The sequence below is a fragment of the Eurytemora carolleeae genome, unplaced genomic scaffold (assembly GCF_000591075.1).
Source record: "Eurytemora carolleeae unplaced genomic scaffold, Eaff_2.0 scaffold1147, whole genome shotgun sequence".
NCBI classification, from domain to species: Eukaryota; Metazoa; Arthropoda; class Copepoda; order Calanoida; family Temoridae; genus Eurytemora; species Eurytemora carolleeae.
The window spans coordinates 38,052-57,738 of NW_019397153.1; the positions used below are offsets into that span (position 1 = coordinate 38,052).

General features: G+C 32.9%; 2 protein-coding genes across 2 annotated transcripts in view; one reads left to right on the top strand and one right to left on the bottom strand.

Moving 5' to 3' along the window:
* The window catches only part of LOC111712372 (neuropeptide F receptor), a 31,228-nt gene extending 25,938 nt beyond the window's left edge, over window positions 1-5,290 (top strand). Inside the window, exons 12-14 of the mRNA XM_023486957.1 lie at window positions 1,154-1,268; window positions 2,326-2,397; window positions 5,177-5,290. Coding sequence (XP_023342725.1) covers window positions 1,154-1,268; window positions 2,326-2,397; window positions 5,177-5,290 — 301 coding nt within the window. The remainder of the gene's footprint in view (window positions 1-1,153; window positions 1,269-2,325; window positions 2,398-5,176) is intronic.
* A 2,840-nt stretch (window positions 5,291-8,130) lies between these two features.
* Window positions 8,131-13,638, bottom strand: LOC111712373 (probable 1,4-beta-D-glucan cellobiohydrolase A). Its single transcript, XM_023486958.1, has 14 exons — window positions 13,616-13,638; window positions 12,813-12,941; window positions 12,641-12,715; window positions 12,463-12,525; window positions 12,099-12,379; window positions 11,625-11,722; window positions 11,057-11,180; window positions 10,788-10,831; window positions 10,645-10,735; window positions 10,236-10,374; window positions 9,235-9,332; window positions 9,046-9,150; window positions 8,780-8,828; window positions 8,131-8,406 (listed from the first exon to the last, which is right to left on the bottom strand). The coding sequence occupies exons 2-14, from the start codon at window positions 12,937-12,939 to the stop codon at window positions 8,174-8,176; spliced, it is 1,527 nt and encodes a 508-aa protein (XP_023342726.1). The 5' UTR covers window positions 12,940-12,941; window positions 13,616-13,638; the 3' UTR covers window positions 8,131-8,173.
* Window positions 13,639-19,687: the final 6,049 nt, after the last annotated feature.

The following is a 19,687-nucleotide window of genomic DNA, read 5'->3' on the forward strand; positions in this document are numbered from 1 at the left end:
AAATTTTTCCCCCCCCCCCCATATACAGAATCCAATTATCTCCGCCCCTGCAACGATGGTATAGAAGCTTTACAGCTGACCAGCCTGGAATATATACAGACTGTAGGGTAGTCCTTCTTAGGTCTTAGAAGAGAAGACACTTTGGCTAAACAACTTTTCAAAGAGATCAAATACAAGACCTGTACTGATCCGAAGCCAGCTCAATCGACAAGAATTCTTGAAAGAAATATACGATTTAAACTAATTTTAAATTCTTTTGATGTATCCAATTCAAATTATCTTTTACAAATAATAAAAAATCAATTTTTTGTGAAACATTAGTGTTATTCATTAATATAATTTTTAATTCATTTCGTATCAACACTAATATTGAACAAATCATGTTGTATTAAAAAAGCATCCCTGACTGCAGTTTCAGTAATTTGCCGCCAAGAGAAGAAGGTAAAACGTCAGGCTATCTATTGGATAGGAATATATTCTTTATGTTTGAGAGGTTTGGGGATATTGAATAGGATTATATTCTTTGTGTTCAGTTGTTTAGGGGATATTCGATAGGATTAAATTCTTTGTGTTTGAGTGGTTTGTGGGATATTGGATAGGATTATATTCTTTGTGTTTCAGTGGTTTGGAGGATATTGGATAGGATTATATTCTACGTGTTTCAGTGGTTTAGAGGATATTGGATAGGATTATATTCTACGTGTTTGAGTGGTTTGGGGGATATTGAATAGGATTATATTCTTTGTGTTCAGTCAGTGGTTTGGGGGATATTGGATAGGATTATATTCTACGTGTTTGAGTGGTTTGGGGGATATTGAATAGGATTATATTCTTTGTGTTCAGTTGTCTGGGGGATATTGGATAGATTTATATTCTTTGTGTTTTGTGGTTTTTAAGATACTGGAGAGCTTTATATTATACATGTATCAGTGGATCGGGTGATACTGGATAGCATTATATTATTCATGTTCCAGTGTTTTGGAGGATATTTAAAAGGAGTTTATATTATGCATGTTTGAATGGTTTGGAGGATATTGGATAGAATTATATAATTCATGTTTCAGTGGTATGAAGGATATTGGATAGATTTATATTCTTCATTTTTCATTGGTTTGTGGAGGATATTGGATAATATTATATTTTAATGTTTTAGTGGTTTGGAGGGTAGGATTGGAGATATACTGGATAGGATTATATTCTCTATCGTTCATATTCTCGCGATGTCTTCTGCTGTTTCCAACCCAATTATTTACAGCTATTTCAATCAGGTATAAATTTTCATACTATTTTGCATCGAAAATTTTGACCCTGTTCACGCGTAGTTCTTCTGAACCTGATAAGCAACCTCTCGTGATTATGTTTACAACATGATAAAGCTTTATATTTTTATGTTAGCTCTAGCTAACATAAAATTTGTTCATAGGGTACCCGTGGGTACCTTGTGAGTAACGAAGGCTAACTTCTTTTTTAATTCAACGGACTACGTCGGCACGTCAGCTAGTTATCAATATTTCCGAAGTTGGTATGTACTAAAAAGGAATTGAGTTTCTGTCACAAACTTATTTTTTTAATTCCAATATCTTTGCAACCAAGTATTGTAGACCTTTAATATTTCAAACTATAAATTATGCTAATAAGAGAGTCTAAGTTTGAAATATCAAAGGTTTACACCTACAGGTTGCGAAGATATAAGGATTAGAAAATTTGAGTTTGTGACAAAAACTCACTTCCTTTGTCAGAATACTTCGGAATGAAAATAACTCTATGATTTCTGGGAAACCCTATTTTTGTAAAGGAAATGTTTATAGCCAGAAATACTATGATTGTAAATTTACTTTTACTTTATAAGTTTATATCAAGAAACTGTGCCAACATTTCTTTCTCAAATAAAATAATTTTTAATAATAACAGTAGTTCCAAGAAAGAAAAACAGTACTAATACCTTATTTTAAGATAAATTGGTTAACATCCGAGAAAATAAATAAGATTCACATACAAATTTTTTCAACAAATCAAGGCTAGAATAGAGTACTAAACATTTTATTTTGTAAAAGTTGATTTTTCGTATTATATTAAAACTTAAATTTCTGACTTTTAAGTTTCCCACTTTAAGGGTATTAAAAAAGGGTTTCCAATCGGAATTCAGTTGCGCAGAATTGCAAGGAATTGTAATGAATTACAGGGCTCGCAATTGCTCGCAATTTAATTCGAACTGCGTTGGAAAACCTAGATTTAAATTCAAATATTTAATTAATTGCGAATTTCCAAGGTTTTTGAAATTAAATTCTTTTGAGGATTTTTTCATATAATTTTTTTTACTTGAAGGGATTCCGTGTTGAGTTTAAAAGATTAACTGGAAGAAATCATATCGCTACCCCACCACCAACCAGGACTCAGGTAGGGATAAAATCATATTCCACCATCTACTAGGACTCAGGTAGGGATCAAATCCTACCCAACCACCTACTAGGAGTCAGGTAGGGATCAAATCATATTCCACCACCTACTAGGACTCAGGTAGAGATCAAATCCTACACCACCACCAACAAGGACTAAGGTAGGGATCAAATCATATTCCACCATCTACTAGGACTCAGGTAGGGATCAAATCCTACCCTGCCACCAACAAGGACTCAGGTAGGGATCAAATCCTACCCTACCACCTACTAGGACTCAGGTAGGGATCAAACCATACCCCACCACCAACAAGGACTCAGGTAGGGATCAAATCCTATCCTACCACCAACAAGGACTCAGGTAGGGATCAAATCCTACCCTACCACCTGCTAGGACTCAGGTAGGGATCAAATCATACCCCACCACCAACAAGTACTCAGGTAGGAATCAAATCATACCCTACCACCTACTAGGACTCAGGTAGGGATCAAATCATACCCCACCACCAACAAGGACTCAGGTAGGGATCAAATCATACCCCACCACCAACAAGGACTCAGGTAGGGATCAAATCATACCCCACCACCTACTAGGACTCAGGTAGGGATCAAATCATACCCCACCACCTACAAGGACTCAGGTAGGGATCAAATCATACCCTACGACCTACTAGGACTCAGGTAGGAATCAAATCATACCCCACTCCCTACTAGGACTTAGGTAGGGATCAAATCATACCCCACCACCTACCAGGACTCAGGTAGGGATCAAATCATACCCCACCATCTACTAGGACTCAGGTATGGATCAAATCATACCCCACCACCTACTAGGACTCAGGTATGGATCAAATCATACCCCACCACCTACTAGGACTCATGTAGGGATCAAATCCTACCCCACCACCAACAAGGACTCATGTAGGGATCAAATCCTACCCCACCACCAACAAGGAATCAGGTAGGGATCAAATCATATTCCACCACCTACTAGGACTCAGGTAGGGATCAAATCATATTCCACCACCTACTAGGACTCATGTAGGGATCAAATCCTATCCCACCACTTACTAGGACTCAGGAAGGGATAAAATCCTACCCCACCACCTACCAGGACTCAGGAAGGGATTGAATCCTACCCCACCACCTACCAGGAATCCTTTTTCCGATAAGAAATGTGGAAGAAAACGTCGTCTTTCTACGTGTGGTTATTTTCAGCGAATTTCTCCAAGTTGTTTCTTTTACGTAAGAAAAGTGCAAGACACTTTCGCAGAGAAACCAAAAATTAAATAAACAGTTTACATAATCAAATACATGAATATCTAATTCATACTTGATCAGACAAAGCTTTTAAGATTGCCGTTGTAAACCGGGCATTGTCACCTTTGCATGACGGGTTATTTAAAATTACACGTACAGTCCCTTTAACTGTGAAGAAAAATCAGCATGTTGAAAAAAACTTCTTCGAAGCTTGAAATGTCTAAGGCCTACGACATTGTATTGCAAAAAATATAGAAATTATAAACAGAGGCTCAATTTCTTTCAAACATAAATGCATTACATATCAAATAATGTGCCCTAATAAATGTGTTTGAATATATCTATAAAAAGTATTATATTATTCTGTCTAATTCAAAAACTTCGATATTTTCATGTTTTCCCACAAAAAAAAAGATTTAGATACTGTTAAAGTATTGATTTTAGCAAAAATGTATTCCGAACTATTTTGACAGTTTTTTAGCAAGTGACATTTTCATTTTTTTTTAATTGCTTAATATTATATGCAGTCACAGATTCTAAAACATTAACCTGAGAGGAGCCTTTTTTAAATGGATAGGGTCACGGACAATGGATGAGATTGTTTACAGATTATTTGAAACTTTTTAAATATGATGATTCCAAGTTAAATCGAGTCTTCTTTCCGGAGCGGCGTTTTTAATGACTTGGCAAAGACTTTCAAATTGATTGATATGTTTTGCATTTTATTTTCTGTTTGTCTTTATTAACAAAAATGATTGCAAAAGATTAACTTGTTTTTATCTCTGAGAATGATAAACAATAATACTTAAATCTTTCATGCTAAACCCGACTTAAACCCTAAAATACATTTCCATATAAAACGCATGAATAAATTATTTAAACCAGTATTAATTGTATTATTTGGTTCCCCCTCAATATTAATAATTTGATTGCATCGTTTGATAAATGAGTTACGTATAAAGAAATGTTTAAAAAATGATTTCATCAAACTACAAAATATTTAGTTCGCTCTTCTCAAGGGAGTAACAATACAGTGCGGTCCTCTGAATTATGCAAATGTTGAATTAAAATTTAAAATGATTTTTTTTTTATCATGGGGGTTAAATAAGAAAAAGTGGATTTTTTTACAAAAAAATGTGTCAACTGATATTGTACTTGTGCTTACAGTTATTGCTCAGTTGAAATTGTTTTGGTTTAGAGGTCAGGGAGGAAATAATATTATTTTTCATTATTTATCCTGTTTTGATTAAATCAATTTTATTGCTGATCAACGTAAAATTTATGGATATCAAAATATAGGTGTTTTAGAACGGAAAAGGTATTCTAAAGGGGGGTCTAAAACTGCGAAAGATTGTGATATCCTTAAACTATTAAGGGAAATGACAATAAACCCCCCTAAGACCCTAAATTTTTACTTTTTGAAGCAACAGGGGTGGCTGTAAACCCCTAAAGTAGCTAATTTTAGAGTTCGGAAGACAATGGGTTGTTTTTTAAAACAGTCCCTTATGAGCCCCCTATAGGGCAGTCACCATCAACGACGTATTGAATGGGATCTGGAGAACCTGCAAACTGACTTTTCAAAAATAAGTTCTACCAAAGAGGCTAGGGTAACCCTGGAGAGTCCAGACAGCTAGGTTACAGAATGGGTAAAAAATTAGCAAGATGCCAAGACGAGAAATTGGCCCCAGCGGGGAAGGGGAGGAGTTAAATTTTAGCATTGATCATCAAAGACAACCTGGTTGAACCAACAATAATACCAGAAGGATTTAAAATTAGCTATGAAGCCTGTTTTGATCTCTTAGAGGCTAGTTTATCCTCCTGGTTTGATTAACAAATCCAGCAAAACAGAAGTCCCTAGTTTTTGACTGGATAAAGCCCTAAGTCATGTATTAAAGTGCACCATGAACTGAATAAAGTTATAAAGGTTGATGGGAGGCCAGGTTATGACCGGACATCAAAATCTGGCTGACCTCAACCCCATAGAAATCCTTCTGGCGATCATGAAACATGAAATTTTGGGTCCAAGGAAACCCGTTAAAAGGTCATAAAAGAGGCTTCAAAGGATAATCCAACCTCCAAAAGCTTCAAGCAAACGCCTCTATGGATTCCATATGTTGCTTAAGCTTGTACAGAATTGCCATGTCAAAAATGATTTGTGCTATTTTTAAGATTTTTAAAATATAACAGGGTTTATGAACCCCTTTATACATTTTTTTCAAAATCCAAACTTTATTTTAATACATTATACAATTGTTATTTACAAGCGTTTTTTGTTAATATTTGCAAACCAGGAGCAAGATACAGGCCAGTTGTATAACACATGGTACACTAAATTTATATGAAATACTTATAATCTATAAGACCCCTTCTTTTCAATTTCAAAGTAACATTAAGCATTTGCATATAAAATTACAAAGAGTAAATAGTGACAGCAGGAGAAAACAGGCTCAGATTATACATTTTCAAACTTTTAACTGTATGCTGTGGAGAAATATTTATGTTCAAACAGGAGCTGGCCATTACGATGATGCAGAGCTTCACACAGGAAATGGAAACAGTAATGAAAAAAGAGGATTTTGATCATGTTCTTTGAAATGGTGATTTCAACTGTGATTTTAGCAGATATGCCACTTTTGTGGGAATAATTCGGGATTTTTTGCATAAAATTTGACTTCTAGCAGTGTGGGAGGATAGCCAACATTCTGTGAACTACACTAAATACATGTGGATCTACAATCTACATCAATACTGGACCATTTTATTTGCAATGAAAGTCTTCTTCCAATTCCATTCATCATTGATGTCGGAGTTTTACATCTTGGTGATAATTTGGACAGACACTCTCCTATCCTAAGATTTAAATACAGGAAATATTCCAATGAAACCTATCCCTGAAGAAATACCTAAACCTCGTAAACCTGCCTGGTATTAAGCTAAAGAAGAGCACCTAGATCAGTACAAATGTTTACTACATAAGAAGATTATGAATATCGAGCAACCACATTCAATTTACTGTTACAATGCAGCTTGCACTGATATATTGGGGATCTCTTCCTTGGTGTTGTGGCCTACTGTGATGATTTTCTGCTGCTGTCTCCTACCAGAAACGGTTTACAAAACCTACTTCAACTTTGTGAAAAGTATGCTGAGGAGCATAATATTTCCTTTTCAACAAATCCAGATCCATCCAAATTAAAGTCCAAATGTATTTATTTTACTTGTGGACGTGACAGAAAACCGGTGGAGGTCGTCCTTATTTATCAGAAGCTGCACAGGGTCAGTCAGGTTGACCATCTTGGTCATATCATTCATGAATCAGGTTCACAAGATGTAGACTGCAGAAAGGCTAGAGGTGCCTACATCTACTGAATTATTGGGAATTTTCCAATTCTGCTCACCACTGCAAAAGTTATATGTTGTGCAAACTTATTGTTGTTCCTTTTATGGAAGCAATATTTGGAACCTTTTCAGCGAGTATGCCTGTCAAACCTACCAATCTTGGAACACTACAGTTAACCCTAAACAGGCTGGGGTGGCGCCCCCCCCCTGTAGTTTTTTGTCCTAGCACTCTCATTTTTGACACCATGAAATTTTGTGACTTTTATTAAATAGTAATTTTGCATAGTTGGAATCCACTGATTTGGCAAGTTGGATTGATATCTGCATATTCTCTACAGGGCGACTTTGGAAGCAACATTTCAAATATCTCAGACAAAACTCTCTCTAGAATAAATAGCCCGCCAAGAGCCATCTTTGAAGAATGTGGGCCGCTCACCATTCAAGAAGAAGTTGATATCGAATGTCTGCAGCATCTACTGTTACAGCTCTGGGACTGTGAAGAAGACGACATCAGAGAAGAATTAAAGTTGTTAGTTCACAACTTATTTATAAATTGAATTTATAGTCATATATAATATCTAATCTAATATTTGAACCAATTTTATGACAAATAAATCATGTGCATAATTCAGTGGAACGCACTGTAGTTCTTTCCTTAAAATAACTTGCTCTCAAAACACAGCAATTGGTTTATGGGGGGGGCAGGTGAAATTATATTATTTTAGGGATATTTGTAAAAATAAGTCTTTAATGAATCAATGTGTTATTAGTATTCCTTAATTAACCGTCTAATTAAGAATATTAAACAACAAAACCAAGACTAAATGTTTCAAAAATAAAAAACCCAAATATCTGTCATCAAATGAATAGATCTCTATGAATATTCTAATTGATCAAAATCCATACTTTTATTAGAATTATTTAATATCAGACTATATCTGAAATGACTGCAATGTGTGATGTACAAATGTTAACTTTATTTTTTTTCTATTTATACACCTACTGGTTGAAGGGGGCGGTAAATAATCAATTCAGCCAGGATTTTTTTACAAAATTTTTTGAGATTTTTTAAACATTCTTTTCAACCCAAGCAAAGCGAAAAAAGTTAATTTCAGGATGAATTTATACCATAGTATAATATGGGCAGCAAAGAAAAAAATTTTATTATTCTGAAATAATTAACAAAGATTATTGCATTCTTGAACACAACCATCATGGATGGTTGCTGGAGAATCTGGACAGAGGGAGAGACAATGATCAAGATCTCCTCCTGGACAATCTCCTCCTGACCCTCCTGTAGTAGTAGTTACTGGTTCACCTCCAAAGAAAGTAGATCCAAGGGTTCCAACTTTAAGGTTGGAAATCTTTACTGTAGCTTTGGGATAATTTGCTTCCAGGTCAGCTGGGTTTCCTTAAATATTTAAACAATGAATTTTGTAATTTAGCTGGTTTTTATTTTATTTTATAATTTAAATTTTCTTTTTGACATCAAAGCTTATTTTTTTAAACCAAACTGTGTTTCAGATTCATTTAATTTCAATAAAAATCAGGATTTAATAACAAAAAAACATATAGCTGTATTAGTCCAAATCTAGCGGATTTAGATCTGTATTGTAAGCAATCGAATTCTCGACCAATTAACCTTCGTTAATTTATGATTTTTTCAATATTTTCAAGCACGCTACTTTATTCATTTGTTAATTTTTTACAATCACCATTCTCGGTTAAAGACGCCCAGCTCTATACTTATGCTGAACCTTTAACCAAAAGATTAGTTCTCTTACCAGAATCTGTAGAACAAGAACCTCTACTGACTCCTGGTTTACTTGGATCCTAATATAATTCAAAAGTTAATTTTATAAGTAGCTAAAGACATGTAATGTAATGTAAAGATGAGAGAAAATAGATATAGAGTATATGTGTACTGGAGCACAAGCATAATCAGGTAGATAAAAAAATTTTAGAAATTTCTTACACTAGGTAACTAAATGGCGCTAGCATTAAGTTTATACATAATCTATATACTCTAATATGTGAAGGAAATGCTTACAGCATCAGCTGGGAAGTTGCTGTCAAGCCAGAGCATACCAGCTTCATGATCATCCCAGAGGGAAAGTACAAGAACCATTCCATTTTCCATTGAGTCTCCAAAAGCCTGAAGTTCAAACAAAAGACTGTATTAACAATTGCAACCTTTTATATACTAAATCATATAACAGTTAAGGAAAGTATTAATCACCTTCATGCCACCCTTTTCTTGGAAAGCCAGGGGATCACCAAATGCATTCTTGGATTGCTCACACATTTTTTCATTCACAGAGTCAGTTTTATCAACACCTAAATCAAATTAGTAAAAAGTATTCAAACTATGCTATCAAGTTGTGTTGTGAGTATTCAAACTATGCCGTCAATGTTTTGTTTTGAGGGTTTCGATCCTCTTTGAGTAAATGTTGAATGAAGGTTACCCTCATAGCTCACTTGATAGGGTTTCCAATTTCTTTTAAATCAATTTTATTCAGCACTAGTCTTAGAGGGTGCTTCGCGCCTATCTTCTAAATTAATTGTGAACATGTTCTCTTTGTGTACATCGTAAAACAAAACAAAAATAATTCGCGGATTTTCACAAAAAATTTCGCGGATTTTCAAAATTTTCAAAAATTTAATGAAGATCGAATTTTGATGGAGACAAATATTTGAAATTTTGATCATTCATAAACCTTCCCTGTGGTCATGTGATGTCCCACAAAAAATTTGGGCCTGATCGCGGTTCAGCCGTTTTGACGTTTATTGGATACAAACAGACAGACACCCAAACAAACAAACAAACAGACAGACAAGCCAAATTTATATATAGATATGATTACTGAAGCTGAAGAATAATAAGCAATTAAAAACTGTTAAAAGTCAAACTTTGATAACCGATTCTCCAATAAAACTAGGCTCTTGATGCTGCACATAGATTGTACATATTTCATATGACATGAGGTAACAGATAGTTAAACTTCATATGGTAATCATACAGAATAATTGTCCTATTCTTAACTCAGATAAAAGAGTTTCAATACATTTTACACAATATATTGGTTCATTAAGATTCAGAAAATGTCCATAATTGATCCAGACAAAATTGGAAACCTTATCTATTGCTAAAGATGTATCAACTTTATGCAACATCTCTTAATTTCTATATTTTCCATATAGATTATGTTAACAACTTGTATATGTTCTTGACAATCTTACCTGGTACATTTGAAAATGAATTTGCAATTAGGACTCCATTCTGAACATACAGTCGTCTCATCTCCACCAAATCTCCAGTATCTGTGCCATCATTAGTTATAAACTGTGTTACCACAGTCATAGGTTTAGTAGTATCAACCTAAAATTATGGGGCCTTTATGAAAAACAAACTTCTATCATGAAAAACTAATGCTGTTCAAGTTATCTAAATATAGAAGTAATCTCTGTTTGTTGGCTTGTTGTTTTGGTTGTCTGATCATAACTCAGGAACCCCATCAACTTTTATAGGAAAAATAGCTAAAATTGTAATTTAAGACCATGCGCTGGTAACGGCTGGAATAAATATGAGTAACCTAGGCAATGCTGGGTTCCCAAGCTATTCAATTGATAATAATAAATCTTTGTATACCTTAAAATTTGATCCAGGTCCAAAAAAGGTTTGATCCCCCATTCTCCAGCTATGAAAATCACACCCGTCCTTGTCACAAAGACCGTCATATCTATATACAAGTTATTACTTCTTGTAAGTTATGCTTTAAACTTAAACCATACCTTTCCCCACTTGCATTATCCCCACAGTCTTTTCCTTCACATCTCTGAAAATCTCAGATATTATGTAATTTAACAGAGTGTAAAAAAGTGAATGTAGGATGATATGATGCAAAAAAAAATTCTAATTCTTCAAAATTAGTTTGGAAAATAATATGTTTTTATTGTAAATATTTCCTTGGAGTTCTGATTCTTTTGAATTTAAAAACTGTAAAAAAATGTTGAACTGAATTTGCTGTTAAATCTTTAAAGATGTCTCTAGGTCTACTTACCACTGGACCTGTAGTATCACATGGGTGAAGAGTGAATGCTGTAGATATACTATTTGCTTCCCAAATATCTAACTCAACACAACAAGATCCATAATGACCAACACCGGCATTGGCATCATTGTCACTTAAAAAATTTTCTAATTTTGCAAATTTAACATGATTAATCTTTACTAATTATTTAAAACTACTTTACAGGGAAGTTAAGGGAATTTTACTTCATCAAGGACAAAGAGAATAGATTTTATATTCTATTCTCTTTGACCAAGGGTTCCCAAGACCAAAATTGGGGTCTAAAAAAACCGTGATTAAGTAAAATTTCAAATTTCCCAAAAAAGTAGATGTAATCAGTTTTATCATCTTTTGAGATGAAAATGCGTGATTTTTTTGTGAAAAATTCGCAGATCCCGTCGTTATTTTACTTAATTGTCCCAAGATTAAGGGCAGTTTAAATTGCACCCTGCGACCGACGGGTTTCCCGATGCTCTAGCACCCTTGTCCGTGAAGCGAAGTAAAGTAACTTATTAGCGTCCCTCTGTAATGTTGGTCTAAGGGCAGTAAAATAGTTTACCTTGGAATCCAGTCTCCAGAGTTTGCCTCTCCATTAATGAATTTAATATCATGAGGACACTGCGCATCACAATAACCAGTTCCATAAGCGGCTCCTCCCTTTAAGAGATGGAAGCGTTTGGTTTTTTTTTAATTTGTGTATTCATCGTTTGTTAACAACACATTTCTTTACAAAAAAAAAGTTTGTTCATTTGTTTTCAGAATCATTGTTTATTTTCCATCTATATTGTTAGTTTTCCAACTGTATGATTGTTCTATTAAATAATTAGTTCAGTGAAATCGTTTGTCCAGTTAAATTGTTTGTTTAGTGGAATCGTTCATTCATGTTTTTATTCACTTTTTAAAAAGATATTTTCTCTAAATGATCAAAACGATTCGACGTTCGTCCATGATTTGTCAATTTTCGTGCACAAAAAAAATCGTTTGTTTTGAAAAATGTCGCCTTTTTTACAAAATTAATGCTCATCTCTATTCCCTTGTTCGTTGGATGCTTAGATGCACCTCCATCCTTGTCCATTTCAACCAGATAAACAGCACCGTTCAGTCCACATGGCAGCATACTCACATCAACATCCATAGTCAGCTCTTTATTCTTTAGCTTGAACATGTAGTATTCGTTTTCACTAGGATCCAATAGATACATTCGAGATCCAATATTTGTTGAGTAAGGTCCATTAGTGACAAATTGTATACTGACTTCTTTACCAGTAGATGACACCCCATAGGTTCCAGCCCAATCAACATTATCAATTCCATCTAAATACATTTTTTATATTTTAGAGTTTTAATATTTAATATGTATTCTCCAACATCCACATGTAGAAAAAAATTCAGCTTACCAATGCAACAGTTTTGAGTGCAAGTTTGAGGGTCAGGACATACAGAATCATCCCAAAGGTTTCCTTAAAAAATCATTTTAACTCAAAGATGTTATTCTAAAAGTATATTCTTATGCTAAACCTAAAACTGATCCCAAACAGTCTAGAAAAGCCAATTTTAATTGATTTGCCTCGATACCTGTATAGCAATTTGAAGACTGCCCAACTTTATGGACCCATCTCCAGTTTTGGTCCATTGTCACTTTAGTTTTAACTGAAAACAAGGGGGTCAATGCCAATTATGTTGTGTAAATGTGCAATGTACATGTCTTCTAGTGTATATGTTATTCAGATTTCACGTAAGGTTTTACCTGGAGTGCAAGACATTGATCCGGTACATTCCTGGATCTCTAGAGGCAGGGGTTCATTTTTCTTTAGATCTCCAACCAGCTGAGATACAGTAACCCCTACCAGGGTCAGAAGTAGCAACACCTTCATTTCTAATTTAACAAAAATATTACGCTTGCAACTGTTGGGAATAAGCTCACAATGCATCCATTTTAAAATAATAACAATCTTAGAATTCGCAGACATTTCTATAGCCTATAGTGTATTTTTTTGTTTTCAAACAGCAAGTCTAACCGTTATAAACAACAAAGTCACAAAGTTTTAGTGAGATTTTATTTTTGGTCTACAAATACTACATGTATACTGAAAATGCCAGGTCAGCAGAAGCTGAACTTGATACTGAACCTGAACCAGGAACTTACCCTTCACTAAACATAATCCTGAGTTTATCCCTTGTTCCTCCCCTGAATCTAAACCAAACCTTGAACCTAAGATTGATCATGAACCTGAACCTGACCGGTCTAAATCTGAACCTCAGAAATTTTTAGATGGTTTGATAAAAGAAGCCAGTAAAAATCCTCAAGAATTTATTGCTCAAATCTTTAAAAATATGTAAACCTAAATCCCATCAGAATTTTTAAAAATCTCAACCATTAATCGAACCCAAACTGAAAAGGTTTTGGGATTAGTGATGAATGCGGAACCTTTATCATAAATAGTTAAATTTGAAAAAAAACCTTTTGAAAATAATTTTTTTATCTAAATCTAGACTAATAGTAATTATTTGTTTTAAAATCATCTTTGAAATATTACAATATTTCTCTACCTCTAATAGTGAAATAGTGTGTATGTATACTAATGTTTTCTTCTCTTAAATAGCAGGAAAAGAAGATAAGAGCACTTACACCTTTTAGAAAAATAAATAAACATTTTTACGTTTACATTTTATAATCTCTGTTCTGTTTATATTTACATTTTATAAAAAACGACATTTTTTTCTGTAATTAAAAATTTCAACACTAGAAAAATCCTGTGAAAATGAAATGAACGGATAAGATTAATTTCTCTAATTTTATCATCTCCTGCAAATCTATTGATGCGCATTATTTATGTAGAATATAAATATTAATCTAAGATAAGATATGTTAGTTTGTTGACACAATAAATGACGTGTTATGTATCTGGGAATAATTATGGCTGAGTTAATAAATAGATGATATAACACAAAAAGCAAAGTATAAAAGAAATTTTTAACTATTTAATATTTTAGAATACAAAATACAAAAAAGGAAACTATAACATTAACTTATAATGAACCTTTATTCTAGTTCCACTCAAATTTTAGAATCCGTATATCTTTGCAACCTGATGGTGTAAACCTTTGATAGTTCAAACTTAGACTATTTGATTTAAGAGAATTCATAGTTTGAAATACGAGTTTCTTTTAGTGGAATTCCTGCACAACTTTGCTACCTCGTAACTTCAATAGTTTTGATTTTATGTCAAAGAGGCCCAGATTTTGTGAGCCAAATTGTAACCTGCATAGCTCTTCAGAAAAGCTAAAAGTTTTGTTTGAAAACATGCAAAATATCCATCTAAGCTAAATTTTCCCTGACAGGTTATTTTTAAATCGACAAAAAGCGAGGCATTATCATTTGGGAATTTATGTTTTTTTTGTGATTTTTACTATTTTGTTTGTTTTCGGGTTAAATTCAAGATTTTTTATCACTTACTACCTTATGGATTAAAAATCTTGAATTTAAACCTTTAACAAACAAAACAGTAAAAATCCTGCCAAACACATATTGTCCCGCATTATAACACAACACAGTTGCATAAGTAATAAAATGTCGTTTTCTAAACCTATTTATTCTTGCAATTACTGAGATTAGGTATAATAGAATAACATATATATTTGCATAGGAGACGAACAACAGAGGACTCAGGAACAACCTGCTCCAGATAGATCCGACAACAGCTTACACTGTACCAACACCTTCAGCAACGGCTACAGGAATAGAGATGAAGAGTTTTACACGATCAGATCAATGAACAAGAATCCTTGGACTTAAAAATCGAGATTAATCTCATGACTCAATATTGGGGTTTAAAGTTGGGTTGTTGGGTTGTGTAAATTTAGAAATTAGTCTGAACTCGATCCTTAAACTTTAGTCTCAATCGCTAATTATTTGTGTTGATTTTATAAAACTGTTTAAACGCGATCTAACTAATCCCTAAATCCCAATTAGGGGTTTTGAGCATATTTGCACGCGACTCCGAGCAAAGGAATTAAGTCTTTGACACAATCCCTAGCTTTAGAACCTAAAGTCTTAGACCTAATTATTTCAAAGTTTGAAGTATAAAAAGTTCATACCATCATGATGTACAAAGATAAAAACATTGGAAAATTTGAGTTTGTCACAAAGACTTATTTCCTTTACTCGAATGTGGGCAAAAACTCAGTGTGTCCACAACTTATTTTTTTAAAATTATTAAAACATTTCAGGTCTTAGTTGAGCGCAAATTAAAAGACGTATAATGTTACAGAATAAAAACATTTCTAAATTATTGATGTGTGATTTAAGAAGGAATATTTACAACTCAAAAATTCAAGTCTTGTTCCATCTTTTTAATGTTGTAAAGATTGTAAGGAAAAAAGTGTTAAATGGACACAATTAAATCGTATTTATGATGGAATTTGCAGTGTTTTATATAAATGTAAAAAAGAAGTTTTCCCTCCCCGTTAACTAGCCCATCCTTAACCCCACACCCCCGTACACGGAGAGAATCGCAGAATCCCTAAATCTTAATTCACATGATCTCAATGTCAGTGTGTTGTGAAAATACTACCTGGATCGAATTTTATGAATTTTATCTACGTCACTGCAAACTATCTGCACTGAGTTACTGACGCTTCAAATTTCAACACCACCGATTTAAAGAAAAAGATTAAGGAAGAATTTGAAAAGTTAAACTTCATTAAATTCGGTCCCGGAATTCTTACATCTTTGTTTACAAACATGTATACGGCATTTCTGTGAGGAATAATACGCTATTTAGGCTTAGTTTGTTTACAATCATGCCGGAACCTGCAGTACACCTCTGTTGTAAGCAAAGACATGTTGGTTTCTGTTATAACTTCCTTGATACGTTGGTTACCCATAAAGGATGAGACTTCAGAGAAGATTCTAAAGAATTTATACTGTCTGTTTCCTTACATTAATGATTCCATGTTACTTGATTGTCTTTTCGCCTTGGAATCGTCAAATGTAAAGAGTTGCAAGTCGTCTTTACAGTCTCGTCCTTTCGGGTTACCCTGTATGTTCTTGTTTCACTGTTATTGTGTATGTACAGTAATATAAATGTATTTTCTAATTCTGTGTATAAAGTTTGCCTGTAAACTGTGTGCATTTTAGTTTTTTATAAAGCAAAAATGTTGTCCAGAAGCTAAAATTCATTATATAAAGGAGAATGGGTCTGTGTACATTGTAAAATTGCTGTGTTTCTTATTTTTTGCATGACTTAAGTCTAACAGTTGTCTTTCTATTTCAAAGTTGTATAGGTCCTATTGTACCAGATTTCTGAGGGGAACAAACGTTTTAAAAGCGAATTTCATACCTGCAGCCTTTCATAAATGTTAAAAAGATTAAGATTTGATTATTCACAAACAAGATTAAGGTTAAATTATTTACAAACAAGATTAAGATTGGATTAAGCATAATCAAGATTAAGATTAAAGTATTCACAAACAAGATTAAGATTGGATTAAGCATAATCAAGATTAAGATTAAAGTATTCACAAACAAGATTAAGATTGGATTAAGCATAATCAAGATTAAGATTAAAGTATTCACAAACGAGATTAAGATTAAAGTATCCAAAATAAGATTAAGATAAGGTAAAAATGAAAGAAGGATTTGTCAATCTAAACATGAGTCTGTTTTTATAAAAAAAATAAGGAATGAACTGATGATATCTTATTTCTATTTAATATGTCTTTAAAAGAATTTAGTTAAATATCTGTCCCATGTGAACCTTATGAACTCTCCCAAAAAAAATGTCAGATTCATTAACAATTAAATACGTAATAGTTCGTGTCGTAAAAATGAAAAAAAATGAAAGTATAGTGTGTAAAACAACTTAATTTTCGAGGGCATTTCTAATTTGTAGATATGTGACTAAATTATTTGTTAATTATGGAAATTGTCTTGCAGAAAATTCTCACAATTTCTTAAAAGTTTAAAATAGAACACTGAGAAAAGTTATCTACTTTCTAATAAGTTAGAAAATGCTTAAATATTTTTTATTTGATGAAAAGACTCTGGAAAAAGGCGCTCACCCCTTTTTTCTACGTTATTTTTATTCAAAGTAAAAAGTACATAGTCAAATATTGGAGCTAACGATGATATAAAATATTCTATATTGTGTTTTGACAAAAATAAATATTGTTCTTTTCGTGATTATTCAAAAATCTTTTCTAACTCGAATTTATTTGGAATATTTTAAATGTCGAATTCTGCACAAAATTATTATTTCATCTGTGAATTCTAAAGTAGTAAAAAACAGTACACTTTGCAGAAAATGTATTTATGAATATTAAACATAAATGTAGATTACACTGAATATTATTAACAAATGTTTTTAAATTAAAACTTAAACTTGTGAGCCCAATTTCTCTCCTTTATTCGAAAAAATGACATGAACCCATAAATGTTAGATTTTAAATTCCATTGAATTAAAGACCAATCAGTATCAAATATTATAAAAGAAAATGATTTTTTGTATAATTGTATATTGTGAACTATTTGTATCGTTAGTTTCAATAAACGTTTAAAGTTATTTACATTTCTTAAAGCTTGAATATGTTGAAACAAACATATTAGGAATACATTTGTATTCTTCTTTTTAGCTCTTCAATATGAGATATTATAATTATAAATGTTTAAGGTTTCAATCTTACGTGAAATTTACTTTATTTAGACATGGTGCCATAGCCATTTAAAAAATATTGTTTAATATTATGTTTTAAAGGCCTGTCTGCTTTTGCCAATAACTCTTATTTTCTAATCACTATTGTTGACCTTTAATCTCGACATTCTAAAGCTAACTGACGCTGGATGAAGTGGGAGCTAGGCTGAGCGGGGATTTGACATGTGGGGCGTGCTTGCTTCATTTCGTGGTTCCTGTGTACACACGCATTTAGAGAATTAACAGAGGCATTTTGGGCCGGTAAAATCGTCTTCCTTATATTTTCGAATTTATGTTAACAACTATATATATTTGCAGCCTAGTGGTGTAAATCTTTGATATTTCAAAAACTCAGACTAGTTGATCTAAAAGAATATCGTAGGTCTACAATGTCGGGTTGCAAGGACTTAAGGATTATAAAATCAGAGTTTGTTGCAAAACCCATTTTCTTTCAGAATTTTCAGATTAAACTTATCTTTAACTTTTGCAAATGTTAGGTTTTAATTGCAATTTCGCATCAAACATTTTTCTTTACCTTTCTTTGTAGTTGTGCAAAATATTTTGCAAGTATTTAACTTCTCAGAATTTGGCAAATTACACATTTTTCGAAAATTTTTAGCAAATAGCAAATTAAATTTTATTTCAAAATTAGACTTTTGATGTAAAGATTCAAGGCAAATCAATAATTTAGAGGCTATTATCATATACAACTAGCTATAGGAAATCCTTATTAATATGATGATATGGTGTTTAATCATATTAATCATCACAATGAAGGAAGACTAATCATCATATGGTATTTAAACACAGACTAACCAGACCGAACATATGCTCGGCCTGGATAGGCTAAGCAGGCGCACGCCATGCTACAGTTTCATGAAAGTTTTTTTGACTGACATTTAAAGGCCACTTGCTGCATACATTATCCATTCACGGGTTAATTTTTTCAAATTTTAAAGAAATACGCCCATTTTTAACATGAAAAATAACATTTCTTCTATTTAGTCTATTTTTGAAGATTTTGTAGTTCGTATCCTAAGGATCCTTAAATATCACAGAATTCAGATGTTTGCCGTCTGGTGACTGGGCGTTAACAGTACTTGTACACGATAGAACCTTCTGTGAAAAAAATCGCATATTATTATGGGTTTCAATTGATCTCTCTTATCTCTGTATCTAAATAACATAATGAGCGTCTTTAATCTTTAAAAGTTAAAGGAAGTACTTGTGAAAAATTTAAGGGAGTTCAGACCAATTCAATATCGATTGATTTCGACATGTTTTGTCATTTAAAGAATCAAAATAATCATAATCCTCAATCATTCTTAATTTATGATGAAAATATTGAAAACTAGGTTGTCTAATGTCTATATCTCAAATAACAACTTGACCAATTTACCTTAAAATTTTATTAGGGAACTAGACTGAACCTAGGAATTTTTCTAAGCCTGGTTTAAACATCCTAAGTTGAATGTTTGACTTTTATAGAGAAAACTCCAGGCAAAGCTGGGTTCAGAAGCTAGTATCCAATATTTCACGAAAAGAAATTGAGTTTTTGCCACAAACTCTGATTTTCTACCCATTGCCGTTAAAGACCTCAGATGTTATGAATGAAGTATGAATGCCAAAAGATCAAGTAATCTAAGATTGAAATATCTAAGGTTTAAACCATCAGAGTCCAAAGTTATGGGGATTCGAAAATTAGAGTTTATGGCAAAGATTAAATTCCTTTGTCGAAACTAAACATTAGCTTTAAAAGTCATCTAACTTAATCTATAATTAACCAAGCTAAGAACATTTCTGTGGTTCAACCGAGTTCACAGATCAAAATTTGAGGCAAATTGGTCAATGGGTTCAGAAGTTATAATATGACATACAAACAGACAGACAAACAGCTATTACTACTTTATAAGTAGACTAGGTTTAGGAA